Genomic DNA, 15,769 nt, shown 5'->3' on the forward strand with positions numbered 1-15,769 from the left:
AGCATTGCTAAATGATACACAGCAGGAAAGACTAATTTTGAGAAACCATTAAAAAATACTGGCTCAATTGAGAGCATTTCACAGTGATTTGGCTTACTAAGAAGGCAAAAGAAATTATGCAATCAGGATTAAAAATTCCATTAACAAAAATAATAGGAATTTTCATACTTTTCTGGTTACAAGTATGAAGTTTATGGAAGGCAATTTGCCTGCACATCAAAAGCATTAAAAGAGTGCATAACATAAAATTTATCACAGAAAAAAGTACATAACATTTAACCTAAAATTTCCATTCTTAGAAAATTATGAAAAATAAAAGATGTCTAAAAGTTTTATGTATAAAGATGTTCAGTGCAGTATTATTTATGAGTGGTGAAAGCTTATAAACAACCCAGACATTCAACAGTAGGAGTCTGGTTAAATAGTTTTTGGATATTCAACTGGTGAAAGACATAATTATTACAAATCATGTCAAATATAGCAACATCAACAGTAACAACATAAACAATAATAATAGCAGGTATCATTTCTCAATCATTTTGCTAAGAGCTTTATATACTTTATCTCATTTAGTATTCGCTGAAATTCTACAAGACAGTCATGTTAAAAATGAGGAAACAGTCTTAAAATTTAGGTTACTTTACCAAGTCACAAAGCTTTTAGAAGCCATAATCATCATTCAATTCCAAGTCTGTTTTGTTTTGTTGTTTGCTTGTTTTTATTTTTACATTTACTTATTTATTTCTTCCAACTTTCATTTTATGTTCACAGGGTACATGTGCTGGTTTGTTATGTGGGTAAATTGCATGTTGTGGGGGTTTGGTGTACATATTATTTCATCACCCAGATAATATGCCTGGTAGTGGACAGATAGTTTATTATTACTCTGAATTCCATACTGTACTACTTTCCTGCCTTTCATGTAAATGCTGTTTTTAAAACTTCACGATATAAAATTAAGGGAATGCTAATGCAACACAGAAATCTATATTGTGTGACCCCAACTTTGTAAAACAAGTATATATTTTAAAATACAAGAAGGAAACACATAAAAATAACAGGGGCAATCCTGAATGATGGGATTATTTCCTTCTTTAATTCCCAAGTCTAAATTTTCAATCATGAATTTATATTGTTAACAGAAAAAAACACTGTTTAAAATAAGTCAAATCTCTTTTCTTTTACTTTGAAAGATCATATAAATTACATTATATACAATAAGCATATTAGTATTACCTTGTATATTCACATCAAAATCCAACTCATCTTCACCTGCAATGTTAGATGCTACACAAGTATATCGTCCAGTGTCTGACATTTGAGCCTCCTTTATTTGAAGTGTGTGTCCATTCGCAGCAATATTAACATGATCATCGGATTTAAGGGGCTGTGATTCAATTATAACAATGTTAGCATTAAGTGCTATAATGAATCCTCTAAGAGGCCATGCAATTGATAGTTTTTGTGATTTTTTAAATAAATGAAAATAAAATTGTATGCAGAACATTCACAATAGTTTAATCAAAATAATTGATTTACTTTGATTAAACTCATTGTTTTTGACTAATCAAATTTTTATTCATTGAAAATTACCACAGTTATAATTTATATTTGTACCAGGCATTTGTGCATGATGCATTTATACATTTTTATGATAAATATGTGTTCTTAGTTACCACATGTATTCATGTTGGAAAATATTTTTCACTGATCTCATGTAATATTTAAAAAGCATGTCTTTTATAATTTTGTAGAAAAGGTTAGAATTTCTTTATGAAAGATTGAGCACATTAGTATAATCTGATTTGACCTAAATTATTTTTTGTTCGAAACATTATTACTTTATAAATAAAAAATTTTAACCTAAAGATATTTATATTATGTTTTATTGAAATTATTACTATAAAATAGGATATTAATTTACATATATTTGTATTATGATGCATTATCAATAACATTACATATAGTTAATAGAATATTTCCCATCTTCTCAACATTTTCATTTATACTAAATTCCCCCTCATTCATTGAAAATTTTAGCTCCAGGCTCAGTGTCATTCCTTCTAATGATACTCTTCTCATAATTCTTGGTGATTCCAATGCTGTGTTCTCTTACCTCCTTGATCTCCTTCTTTTAATTTTCTTGTCCCTCACCCTTTCTCAGCCACTAAATAGGAGAGTCATACCTAGACCTTATAATTACCAATAACTGCGCTCCTTCATAAGCTCACTTTCAAGCTCTCATCTGCTGACTACCACTTCCTAATTTTCTATTATTACTAATTTTCTCTAAGTTTTTTTTTTTCTTTTTTAATCCCATGGGAGCCCCACAATCCATTGATCTTGCAATATTTTCACTGCCACTCAGTCTCCTCCTAACCTCTCTTCCCTTCTTACCCAGAGAAGTTCTGTCATGATAATCATTCCTTGTATAAACTCTCAACTCCCTTGACTCCTCTCCCTTTACTTTACTCCCCTGGCAAAACCTGAACTGGTTAAAATCAGTTTCTGCCCATTCTGAGAATTTGCTGGTCTACTCAAGGACATCCCTCCAGCAACTGCGTTTCTCTCACCTACATCATCATTAACTTGTTTCTTTCCACTGGATGATTTCAACCTAAAACAAAAACAAAAACAAAAACCTCTCTTGCTGCAGCCCACCTCTACATTTTCCACTGCACTTTGTAGCCAAATGACTTAAAAATGTTTTCTACACTTGTGTTCTCCAATTACTTTCCTTCAGTTTTTTTCCTTCCATCATTTCTTGATATGTTACAATCAGACTTTCACTCTTTCTTCTTGATCAAAAAGACTTTGTCAAGGTCACCAATGACATTCATGTTGCTAAATTTGTTGGAAAATTCTAAGTACTTATTTTACCTGATCAGTATCATTTAACACAGTTTAACTTGTGTTCATTTTGAAGTACCTTTTTCACTTATCTTTTGGGACACTACACTCCCTAACCTTTAAAGGAGTACCCTGAGGCTTAATCCTTAGACCTCTTCTCTATCTACTTTCACTTATCTTGGACTTATCTTTAATCTCCTTCCTACACATCCCACACATCCTTCTACCACCTTGGTCCAAGCAACAACCATCACTCTTTTGGTGGAGATGCAATTGCAATAACCATTGCAATAACTTCATAATTGGACCTTTTCTTTATTCTCCAAGTACAGAAAGAAATGCAATCCGCTTAAAACCTTAAGTCAGATTATGTCATATTCTTGTGTTCAAAATTTCCCAGTTGGCATTCCATCAGAATAAAGACCAACTGGCACACGGGGTGGCATGATCCGGCTCTCCATTAGTCTTCTGCTCACATCTTCTATTCCCATCAATCACTGCACTTCAGCCTAAACGCCTGAGGGCCTTTGCCCTTGCTATGCTCTCTACTTTGGAATATTTTGCCCTCTATTATTTTATGTCTGCTTCCTTCACTTTCTTTGGGTTTCTGTTTAAATGTCACATTATCAATGAGGTCTTCTCTATTTAAGTAAGAGATCACACTCTCCACTCTTGGTTTCCTTCTCTCATATTGAGTTTTCTCCATGATACCTGTCCCACCTGACACATTATGTCTTTATTGGTTTGGTTTAGTTTTCGCCTTCCTAAACTTCACATGAGTAGAACTTTGTGTCTGTTTCTTTCATAGCTATATTCCTGCATCTAAAACAGTGTCTGACAAATAGTAGATGCTCAACAAGTAATTCAGAATGCAATTAATCATTATTAACATTGTATCACTTATCTATAAAAGTAGCATAATTTAAATTTCCTTTGCTAAAAGAAAAACTTCAGGGTATGAATAAATAAAACTCAAGATTCTTTCAAAACTTAATGTGGCCAATACTTTGTCCATTTTTTAATGTCTGTCAATATATTTTGTGTTTGTTTTCTTGAAAACACTACTTAAGTAGTGTTGCTTATCTGAAGACTGAAATAACAGGAGAATGAATATGGAAAATAAATTTTAAAATAGTACTTTTTTGTTCACATTCTAGGAGACCAATTGCAAACTCTAAAAAATCTAGCAGTGTAAAGCATCATAATTGGGTCAATTTCGAAGCCTGAACTTGAAGCTGTAATTTAGCTATTTATAATGAAATTTTCAAAAATAAGACAAAAATGCCTAATTTCCTGTGCACTTTTAGTCTTTATCCAGTTTTTAATGTGTGTATGTGTTTGTGTACATGTGAGCATATGTGGTAACTATAAGGAATGAAACAACTTTAGAAAAGATTAAAAATAAAATATTTCAAAGGAGAAAGGATTATTTGTTTCCAAGTAAATTCATAAAGAATTGATATTGTACTATGAAGTGTGCCTGTAGTCAGAAAAGAAACTATAAACAGAGCATAGTGGAAATTCTATATTTTCCCTTTTGTAATGGCTTCCAGATGAAACTTGCTTATTTTATAAGAGATGACTTTTTTTCTAGCTGCCAGTATTGCAAAATCCATCTGAGATCTGAAAAAATAAAGCTTTATCTTTCTTGCATCTTAAATCATGATTATGATCTGAACTTCTACAACTGGAATTTGACCATTTGGTTGATTATGTGTAAAACAGAACGAACAGCAGCTTAGCTGTTTCACATCTGTATTAAGTATGGTGTTAACAGCTGCTTAAAAATCTATTTTGGTCTAAGATCAACAGCACATATGTCTTTAAAACACGCATGGAAGAATATAAGTTGAATGAGAAATAAGGATGTGTGGTCTGAAAACCAGATTACAGAATTGAACGATCTTTTATTTAAAGTTTCTCTGTTCCCAGTTAACTGTACTGGGAACGTCATCATCTCTTTTAGTTTTTTTTCTTTATTTTGGAATATTTAAAAATATACCTTTTGTAAAAGAGTTAAAGATACTTAAAGAATATCTGAGTAACTTTAGTAAATTTAGTACCCATGTTATACCTGTCATTCTCACCTGGGATAGCACCATTTATGTGCTGGTTCTTTACCAAGTTTACTTATTCTGTAAAACTGCAAAATAACAACAGCAAAAAACAAAACAAAACAAAACAAAAACCTGGTTTCCCTAAATTCTCCAGTGTGAGGGTGGCCAGATTTTTATAGAAAACTGCTAATATATACAAAAATAATTGTGCAGACTTTCCAGTGATGGAATAATGCTAAAATTGTTGAACATCGTTCAGGTTGGTTGGGTTTTTTTTTTCAGTTTTAGATTCTAGGAGCATGGAATTTGCTAGTTTTAAGATCACAGTGATTCTCTGAGTCACCTGTGTCTATTTTATTATTTGTTTTCAATTGACTATTGTAGTCTTTAAGAAATCATTAGCAAATGAAAAAAGTTGTGACTGGCCTGTCCATCCTTGTACCAGCTGAGGGAGGCAGAAGGAATTGCATAAGCTTCACATTCCAAGGTCAGAGTGTTGTTTACTTTGATCTTCACTTCTTTAGGGGAAAGACCTGGCCCCCAAAGGTCCCCTTTATTGATTATGGGTGGGACTGCGTAAAATAAATATTAAAGAGTTAGACATTGGTTATTTTCAATACATGGAATACCACAGAAATCACGCTGAGGATTACTTATCAAGAAAACAAGGAAATAACAGAGGCATTCTATGCTGATCTTTCATTAAGTATCTAAGTTAACATGAAAGAGTGTTCAAATGCAAGATGGAATGGGAAATCTTTCTCCCTTTATCATTATAATACTGCCAATAAAGCTAATGTCCTTTACAGAACAGTTAGCCTCATTTGTTCCAGTTCCACAGACATAGTCTGAACATGATCCATAAAATGTATTTTATTGGTCATTAAGGGAACCAAGTCAAAGAACAAAAGATAATCAGAAAGATACTCTTCCTTTACAAACACAAAAGCAAAATCCTGAAATATGAGTCCTATTAATGGCAGTGTTAGCTTTGCCTTTTATTTATAGGTCAATGTACATTGGAATAGCTCAAAATCACTAATGATCTCATCTTGGGCTGTTGATTAGAACATATGCGTCTAATAACAGTTTTGTACATGAAAGTACTATACCTCAACCCAGAGGGTAATTCAGAAGGAAAAACAGAGAAACTTAAAGAAATGCCACTGACAAAGTCTCCAACAAGAGTAATGAGCAGATTTAGTGGGCTCTTCACATCTTTAAGCAATTGAGGCCATAGACACAATGCTTAATTCAACTTCCATCCTTAATAAAGTAAGCTGTACAAACAAGTCTTTAATGATGAGTATAAATAATTATGAACCCACAATGAAAAACAGGATTGAAAGAGAAAAATGGAGAAGCTATGAAACATAGTATTCTTTCAGAACTTACTGTACACTTTCACTTCATAGTGCTTTATCATTTCTCCAGCCTCATTCGTGGCTACACAAGAGTATCTTCCAGCATTGTCCTTCTGTGCATTGAGGATCTGCAGAGTTCTGCCTCCTGTAAAATCACGGAACATCAAAGAATCTCTAAAATCACAGTGACAGCAGAGTACACACAGGCTATCGGGGGTTTACGTCTTCTTGTTAACATATTTCTTCTTACATATGATAATTCTGTGATGGACATATGATATAAGGTAAATTACAATACTGATGGGGATTGCATGGTATCTGAGGACAGCTGCTGAGTCCCCAGTGGTGCTCTGTGGTGATGACTCTCATGGTCATTTGCACCTGCCATGCCTTTGTACACCACTCCAGCTAAGGTCCTTCATAAGGTCTTTCATCCTCTTCATAAATAGGTTTCTGCCGTAATCATCTATTCCTCTGATCTACCTAGCCTACAGGAGAAATTAATTGTGCTGAAGCAAAGTTTTTATTTTGGTACTGTCCTCCTTAAACATTTTCAATCGTTCTCAATTGACCAATATATAAAGTAAAAACTCTTAATTCTTATTTCAGGCATTCAAAACATGACTCCAGCTTTTCTTGCTGATCTTATTTCCTGCCCGTCCGCCAACATACGTACATACAATATTTCTATCAAGTTTTGGGGAGTGGGTGAGAATTCTATTGCACAGGGCTAGGCCATTCTCACTTTGTACTTTTCCCACCCTGGTAACCCTGATGGATCTGAAACCTCTCCTAACTCATTTCCAGTCAACTAAATTCTAGAATTTTCTTTAAAGTCTCGTCAAGTTCTGACTAAGCAACAAAGCTTTTTCTGATCACTTCAGCCCACAGTGGCCATTTCTACATTTGAAGTCAGTTTTCTTTTTTTTTGAGACTGAGTTTTGCTCTGTCTCCCAGCCTGGAGTGCAGTGGTGCGATCTCGGCTTACTGCAACCTCCGCCTCCCGGGTTCAAGCGATTCTCCTGCCTCAACCTCCTGAGTAGCTGAGACTACAGGCATGTGCCACCATGCCTGGCCAATTTTTTGTATTTTTTTTTTAGTAGGGATAGGATTTCACTGTGTTAGCCAGGATGGTCTCGATCTCCTGACCTTGTGATCCGCCCGCCTCGGCCTCCCAAAGTGCTGGGATTACAAGCGTGAGCCACCGCACCCAGCTTCTTCATTTGAATTCTTATAAAACTCACTCCCTATTTACCATACCCCCTGACTATTCAGAATCCATTATTTTTCACAGATTCATATTTTTAATCAACTCTTTGCACATATTACCTCTCCTCAACATAAGACTGTCAGTCTCTTAAAGCCAGCAATAATCCTTTTTCTTTCTATTTGCATTATCTATTTCCATGCGGTAAAGAGGAACAAACTCTCTCACTTTGAATTGAACTTTGAAGAAGAGTTAATATTTAATCACGAGTGAATTTCTACCCTTTTCGGCATTCACATTATAATATATTTTAGCAGTTAATTACATTGTGGCATTTATTTATTTGTCTTTTAACTTAGGTATTTTTCTGATCTTTTAAAAAGTAATTTTCAGTACTTTACAGCAGGGGTCCCAATCCCCAAGCCATGGACTGGTACCGGCCTGTGGCCTATCAGGAACCAGGCTGCACAGAACATAACACGACCAACAAAACAGAGGTGTTTTTATGAAAAGTAACTAATGATTCTGCTTTTCTAGAATAGTGGATGACGCAGATGCACCTTGGGCATCTGAAGCAAATGTATTACCTGGAAGAATACGAATATTTCGGTTAGACTCTAAAGGAGTGCCATCCTTAAACCAGGTGATGGTAGCTGGAGGATACGAATAAGCTTCACAAACCAAAGATGTGGGGCTGTTAAGGATGACAGTGACATCTTCAGGACTGCCATCACTACCTACACCAGCAATTATAGGAGATACTGAAAAAGATGAGAATTTGATTGAAGAAATATATGTAGAAATTTGTATATTTGTGCATTTCTAAATTTCCATTATATGTATTTGTATAATGTCATTCCCTAGCAGTTACAGAAAACAAATTATTATTATTATTATTATTATTATTATTATTATACACAAAAGAGAGTGACCCCTCAAAAAACTCATAGGGTAATGGAGGAGATGACACATAAAAAAGGAACCATAACACATAAAAGAACATAATGTATTAAGGACAATAATGGGAATGTTGGTGCAAGGTAAATGGAGGTTTTTTTTTGGAAATGAGTTAGCATTCAGTCCAGTTTGAGGTATGTGGTGTGAAGAGTCTCATTAGAGAAGGCCTCTTAAAGGAGGAAGAGGATTCAAAGTGAACCTTAAAGGATCAGTGGTAGTTACCAGGTGAAAGCAGAGAGACTAGTAAGAGGGAACATATTGGGAGCATGGTAGTATTAAATTGTAAGCAATGAGGGGCAAGCAGGGTATATCAAGAGGATGAACTGAAGTGGATCAATATTGGAAGCAAGGATAGCTGAGACAGGTACTTTGTTTTATAAAAGATAATGAGGAACTGAACTACAGCATTAAAGGAAGGTATAAAGTAGAAGGAGAAAGTAAAGAAAGACTTAGGGCATTACTGACAGGACTTGATTATGGAAACTGGGGGCTAAAGGAAACTGAAGTCAAATATAACTTCCGGTTTGCTTGCTTAGGAACTAAACTGCAGAGAAGTAACATAAAAATATAAAATGTAGAAAGATTTGATCATTTAGGAAGGGAAAATAGTTTGTTCAGTTCTGAATATCTTGTATTTTAAGTGCTTATGGGAATTTCAGGTGGAAATGCCCAACAAGTAACTCTATATAGGAATTCAAACATTGCAAGAAAGATCTGGGTTACAGGTATACATTTTTAAAAGTTTCTTGTGTATAAAAGATGATTAAACATCTGGGAATGAATTCTATTACTTGAAGAGAATATCTAGAGTAACACGAGTAGTGAAGTAAGGACAGAACACCAGGGAACCCAGTATTTAAGAGGTGGCTCAAGCTTCCATAAAGGGCAGAGAAAGGGAGCAAACAAAGATATGCAAGGATAACTGGGAAAGAACATTGTGAAGGAAAAAGAGATCAAAATGTACAAAACATTAAAATTGGGACTGCAAGATATTTGCTGGACCTAGCAAAAGGGAAGTGCTTGCCAGAGTAGTGTCAGACAAAGCCTGTTTTCAGTAGGACAGCAAGTATAGATATCTGGGCATGGTTAAAATATGAAGTGGTGGAGACAGTAGATGGTGAAGCTGCAAGGAAGGCAGACGGTGGAAAGATACAGGGTGGAGGGTGTAAGTGCAAGGAGTAACTGCGAACAAGAAGGATAATTTATCCTCTGAGAAAAGAAAGGGTAAAGGCACTGAATTTTTGGCTGGGTAGATTGGAAGTTGCTAACACATGCACTTAAATAGCCTCTACTTTATGAAGTTGGTGGAGAAGGGCTTTGATTCAGATCTAGACCCCTCAGTCTTCAATGAATGAATGAATGAATGAATGAATGAACATATATATAATACCAGATACTGTATGTCAATTTATACACTTATACACTTATGACATTTATAATTATCAATTTATACACTTATACACAATACAATATTGACACTTATACAGTATCTGGTATTTTGATTTAATTTTTCTTGCACATATATCTCTGCTACTTAATTAGACTACGAGCTCCTTGAGGGCTGTGTTCAATATGAGAAGTTTCTATCTATGGTAGTATCTTTGTACTCCTTAAGTGGTATTACCAATAACTATAAAAACAAACAACTATATAAATTTTCATACTCACATATAGGTCAGTTGATTTTAGTAGAATTATTTGATACTAGGAATCTAATATAATAAATTTAAGTGGTACAAATTTCAAAAAGTGAGCACAAGTTAAAAATCTATTTTAATGTCTTTCCTGAGACATAAGAACTGAATATATCAACATACAGTTATTTTATCACTCTTAGTCCACAAAGACTATAATATGGCCATTTCCAATAATGGCAAAGTCTCACAAAAAAAAGGATAGAATATCTCAGGTTGAGACCCAATCACTGTTTACCGGCTTCTCTTTGACCAACATATCTTTATCCTTTACTACGGATTAATCTACCTTATTCAGAGTTGTGTCCCTAGCACAAAACACTGTGCCTAGAACATAGTAGGTACTCCATACATGACAAATGAATTTATAAATTAATTCAGGAAAAATAGTAAATGTACACAAGCACTGGTCCTCCTTCCACGAGGAAATTCTATGATGGAAACATTATTTGAACAGAGAAAGAAAAGAAAAATGTAGCCTACAGTCAAGTCAGATTCTTTAAGATATGAAGAAAAGACCACGCCTACCAAATACATTAAGACTGAAGCTCCTGCTCTTGTCGCCAGCTGGACTGGAAGCCAAACAAGTATATCTTCCAGTGTGTGACACCTGGGCATTGGTAATTTGAAGAAAACGGCCACCAGACATAATGTGATGGGCTTCATCTTCTTGGAGGAGCTGCCCATCTTTGTGCCATGTAATTTCTGGCACTGGATTCCCTGTAAAAAACCATTTCTGAGAGTCGGCTAATAGTGACATGTATACAATGCATAAACTTTGAAAGAGGAGGTTTTCACTCATTTGTCTTCCTACATATCCCACATGTAAAACACTGCAGTATCCATTCACTTAAAAATAACTATGCAAACTAACTTATTTTATAATAAGGTTGTACTGACTTTAAAAATATGCATAGATTATAAATCATTTTCAAATGTATGTTAGTGTTCATCTATAAGTGAAATGATTCTAAACTGACCTTCATGTTTAACTAAATAACTAAATTTATACTATTTTTTAGACTATTACAACTAAGCATTTTGATAGTACAGTTTTAAAATAATGCAGCATTCATTTTTATTAAAAGTATTATTCATGAACACCTTTGTAGTCATATAATTTTTTTTTTTTTTGAGACAAAGTCTCTCTCTGTCACCCAGGCTGGAGTGCAGTGGTGCAATCTCGGCTCACAGCAAGCTCTGCCTCCTGGATTCACGCCATTCTCCTGCCTCAGCCTCCTGAGTAGCTGGGACTATAGGTGCCCGCCACCACATCCAGCTAATTTTTTTGTATTTTTAGTAGAGACGGGGTTTCACCGTGTTAGCCAGGATAGTCTCGATCTCCTGACCTTGTGATCTGCTCGTCTTGGCCTCCCAAAGTGCTGAGATTACAGGCATGAGCCACTGCACCCAGCCTCGTATAAAAATTTTTAAAAAGATTTTATATTTTTGATAAAAAGCTGTAAAAAAGCAAAACCTTTAATTCAACAAGCAGATATTTTGAGTCCATACCAGGATTCTATCATAGACAGATGGTAGAATATTGAACAGATCAGTAGACATATAAATATATTAATCATTCTTTGATATTTACAGCCTCTAGGAAGAGATCCTGTATTTTTGTTTTCAAATGAGATCTATGTTAAATATTAAGCTTTAAGTTATTCAAATACTCTTTGAAAATTTTAAAACCATAAAAGCAAGTCATGTTAGGAAAGAGGGCTAGGATGATATACTAGCTTGAAGACAGGATTTTATAAAATTTAGGCAATGGTTATCTATGCAACTGTTGTTAATTACTACATTATTTCTAGGAAAAAATTAACAGGGTAAGTAATATCACACTCTTTATATCTGCTTTTCTTAAAATGGAAACATTCCCCTCTCTGCTTATTTAAATTTATTGCTCACATAAGGCAGACAAACAATGAAATAAGAAACTCATTGAATCTTCCTTAAAACTCTGGCTTTCCATAAAATGTTATGGGCTACTTTCATTGTTACTTTAAAACTGCAAGGCCATCTACAATAAAAAGACAGCCTTGAAAATATGCTCTTAGAGATGTGTTTATTTTGATTATATGCAAGAAATCAATTTACTGGTAAAGATGGTGAAACTGGTATTAGAATTTTTATTTTTCCTAGTCTACATTCCTTTTGTAATATTCAAACATGCTAACAAAAAGTAACAATATTGTTCTTGGAAAATCCCCACTATGAAATAATGCCATTCTTTCACCAAAACTCATACCCATTTCTTTGAAATGAAATTTAAGTAAACAGGAAAAGGAAAGGAAGGCACAAACACAGGGAAGGAAACAAAAATTTAAAAAGGTAGGGCAAGATAAACATACATATAAGTAGAAGCAGAATAATTTTTCAAAAAAGAATGATTTATTGAACTGAAAGAAAAGACCAGTTCGTTCCTTTCTTCCTTCCTTCCTTCCTTTTTTCTTCCTTCCCTTCCTCCCTCCCTCCCTTTCCTCCTCCCCGCCCCTCACTTTCTTTCTTCCTTTCTTGTTGGTATCTCCTTTTTGTCTCCACAGAATTTGAAAGGTTTCCTCCTACATTTCTGCCAGCTATACTGAACTAGAATTCAATTTCAAATGCCAATTATAGTAGCTGGACTTTTTCTCAACTGATTAATAATATATAGTGGGACTCAGTATCTATCCAAAGGAAAATAAATCATAACAAAAAGATACCATCACTAGTATGTTTACCATAGCACTATTCACGATAGCAAAGATACGTATCTGTATACACACACATATATATATATACACACCATGAAATGCTACCTATCCATAAAAAGAATGAAATCATATCTTTTGCAGCAATATGAATGGAACTGGAGGCCTTTATCTTAACTGGAGTAACTCAGAAACAAAAAGTCAAATACCATATGTTCTAACTTACAAATGGGAGCTAAGTAATGTGTAGAAATTACTTAGCACACAAAGAGTGAAATAATAGACCTTGGGGACTAGGAAGGGTGCGGGGGTGGGAGAGGGGTTGAGAGATGAGAAATTACCTAATAGGTAAAATACACACTACTTGGGTAATGTTTACCATCACTTAGACTTCACCAGTATTCAATATATCCATGTAACAAAACTGCACTTATACCCCCTAAATATATTTTAAAAATTTAATAAGATATAAAGTGGAGACAATGACTATCAGTGAATGGGGGGAGCATCAAAAGTCTGAGAGCTGAGCCCCATACCTGTCACTTCACAAGTCAGCGTAACACTCTGTTTCTCTTTTACCTTCACATCTTCCAATGTATTTTCACCCAAAATATGAGGTGGTACTAAAAAAAAAACAACAAAACAACAGCTCTTAACAGCAAGGTTGCTGTTTTATAGGTATTTATGTATGGTTTTATTAAGTCATAACCTTCAAAACAAATCCCCCAATCCACATTCATTATCTGACTGCTAGAATGTCATAATATTATTTTGATTAAGTCTACTTTTAAAGTTATATGTCACAAATCCAATTATAATGAATTTTATTGTGATGTAAATTATAAAGTCTGCATAAAAATATGTCAACAAATCACCAGGAATATTTATTTGACTTTTATTTCTTCTACTATAACTCTAATATGCATTCACATTGAACAAGTCATTCAGCCTCTCAGAATATTGTTGAGCAATTGTGAATTAAAACAGGCATTTTAATTCCTCCAAACAATTGCCTGATTGCCTCCAAACAATTCTAATATTGAATTCTTGCCAAGAGTCACAGTCCAGGGTCTAAATAACACAGGTATGAGATCAAGTGGTAAATAAATTTTAACTCTGCTTCCAGGATTTAAGGCAATTAAAGTTTTTTCCTAGATATTGCAAACTATATAAGTACCTAATACTGAAAGCCCAAAGATTTTTCTTTCTTCACCAGCTGCATTCCTTACAACACAAGTATATTGGCCAGCGTCTTCCATTCTGGTCTGCATCAGCCGTAGCATCCTGCCTCCTGCAGAAGCAAACCATCTTTTTAAGATGACTTAAAAAGAAAAATGAAACTTTATAAGCCATCCAAGTGATGCTCAATTTAGGTAAAAATTTAATCAGTACGCTTTAGAGGCCCTTAAAGTGAATTTATTTCAAGCTTTTACGAAAATCACATTTTAAACCTGTATAAAACAAAATAACTCAGAAAAATCTTCTAGTTCAATAGATTAAAAAATATATATAATGTTAGATGACAGCAAGTAAGAAATGTTGTTTCACAGAGAAGGTGATGTTTGAATATGATCTTAAAAGGTAAGTATACTTTACACACGAGTTGAGAGATGCTGATATGGTTTGGCTCTGTGACCCCACCCAAGTGTCATCTCGAATTGTAATCCCCATAATCCCCACATGTCAAGGGAGGGACTTGGTGGGAGGTGACTGGATCACGGGAATGGTTTCCCCCATGCTGTTCTCATGATAGTGAGTGAGTTGCTATGAGATCTGATAGTTTCATAAGCATTTGACAGGTCTTCCCTTCACATACTCTCTCTTCTGCCGTCTTGTGAAGAAGGTGCCTGCTTCCCCTTCTGCCATGATTGTAAGTTTCCTGAGGCCTCCCCAGCCATGCAGAATGTAAGTCAATTAAACCTCTCACCTTTATAAATTACTCAATCTCGAATATTTCTTTATAGTAGTATGAAAACAGACTAATACGGATGCTAATGAAGAGACAGAGGTAGAAAGTCGGTGTGAGAAGTGGTACCAAAAGCAGAGCAGGTGGAGAAAATGGTAAGAGATGAGGCTTGATGGAGTATGGCCAGATTGTGTGGGCCTGTAAATGCTGTGCTAAGGAATTTAGATTTTATTGTGTTCACGAAAGACTATGGAGTGTATAAACAAACAGGGATCATGATCCGATTTGTGCTTAGAAAGACAACTGTGATCAGACGATTGGGAAAATAGTCTTAGTTTTCCATTGAACATATAATATGGGAATGTCAGAAAGATAACCAGACCAGACACCCAGATTTGGGTGACATCAATACATTACCATTACTTTCAACGGCAAAAACCACAATTACTTTTGCACCAACCTAATATAAGGAAGATAGGAGAATGAAGACTACCAGCTTTCAATTGAGCTTCATGGAATCCTACATTTATATAAAATGTTATGGGGTTACTTCACGCACTAGTGATACACTGCTTTTGTTTCTTTTTGTACTTTGAACATCTATGTAACATTTTGTTTGAAGAAATATTCATCTAAGAAATGCAAGTAGACTGAAAGTGAAACTCTGATATACTGGGGGTGTAATTTGGAGGGAAACTCTAAAGATAAAGGCAGAAGAGCCAACAAATAAGATGAAACAAAACCTGTGGAGAACTAAGAGACACTGAGAGAACAAAGTCCTGGGCACCATTTGAGGAGTAAGGTCCAACAAAAGAAGTAGCTCATTTATTGGATTGTGTAATAATTTTCTAGCTGGTATATTTTTGCTTAGCACCCTGAATTTGAACTAAAAACAGTGTAATGGTTAACATGAAATTTTCATGTAAATATTCACCTGGGTCTGGTTTCCCAGGAGTATTCAATCTGTTTTCTGTTTATGTAAACACAAGCTGACATTGAACTTTTTCTATAAGCAACTTTCCCATCCTCAACCTACTGAAA

General features: G+C 34.7%; 1 protein-coding gene across 1 annotated transcript in view; it reads right to left on the bottom strand.

Moving 5' to 3' along the window:
• Positions 1 to 15,769, bottom strand: part of HMCN1 (hemicentin 1) — a 452,346-nt gene that overhangs the window by 111,166 nt on the left and 325,411 nt on the right. Inside the window, exons 47-53 of the mRNA XM_025362857.1 lie at positions 14,000 to 14,113; positions 13,359 to 13,445; positions 10,658 to 10,849; positions 8,066 to 8,239; positions 6,303 to 6,416; positions 5,334 to 5,479; positions 1,237 to 1,387 (exon numbers count right to left, since the gene is read on the bottom strand). Of these exons, the coding sequence (XP_025218642.1) occupies positions 1,237 to 1,387; positions 5,334 to 5,479; positions 6,303 to 6,416; positions 8,066 to 8,239; positions 10,658 to 10,849; positions 13,359 to 13,445; positions 14,000 to 14,113 (978 nt within the window). The remainder of the gene's footprint in view (positions 1 to 1,236; positions 1,388 to 5,333; positions 5,480 to 6,302; positions 6,417 to 8,065; positions 8,240 to 10,657; positions 10,850 to 13,358; positions 13,446 to 13,999; positions 14,114 to 15,769) is intronic.

Source organism: Theropithecus gelada, chromosome 1 (genome assembly GCF_003255815.1).
Source record: "Theropithecus gelada isolate Dixy chromosome 1, Tgel_1.0, whole genome shotgun sequence".
NCBI lineage: Eukaryota > Metazoa > Chordata > Mammalia > Primates > Cercopithecidae > Theropithecus > Theropithecus gelada.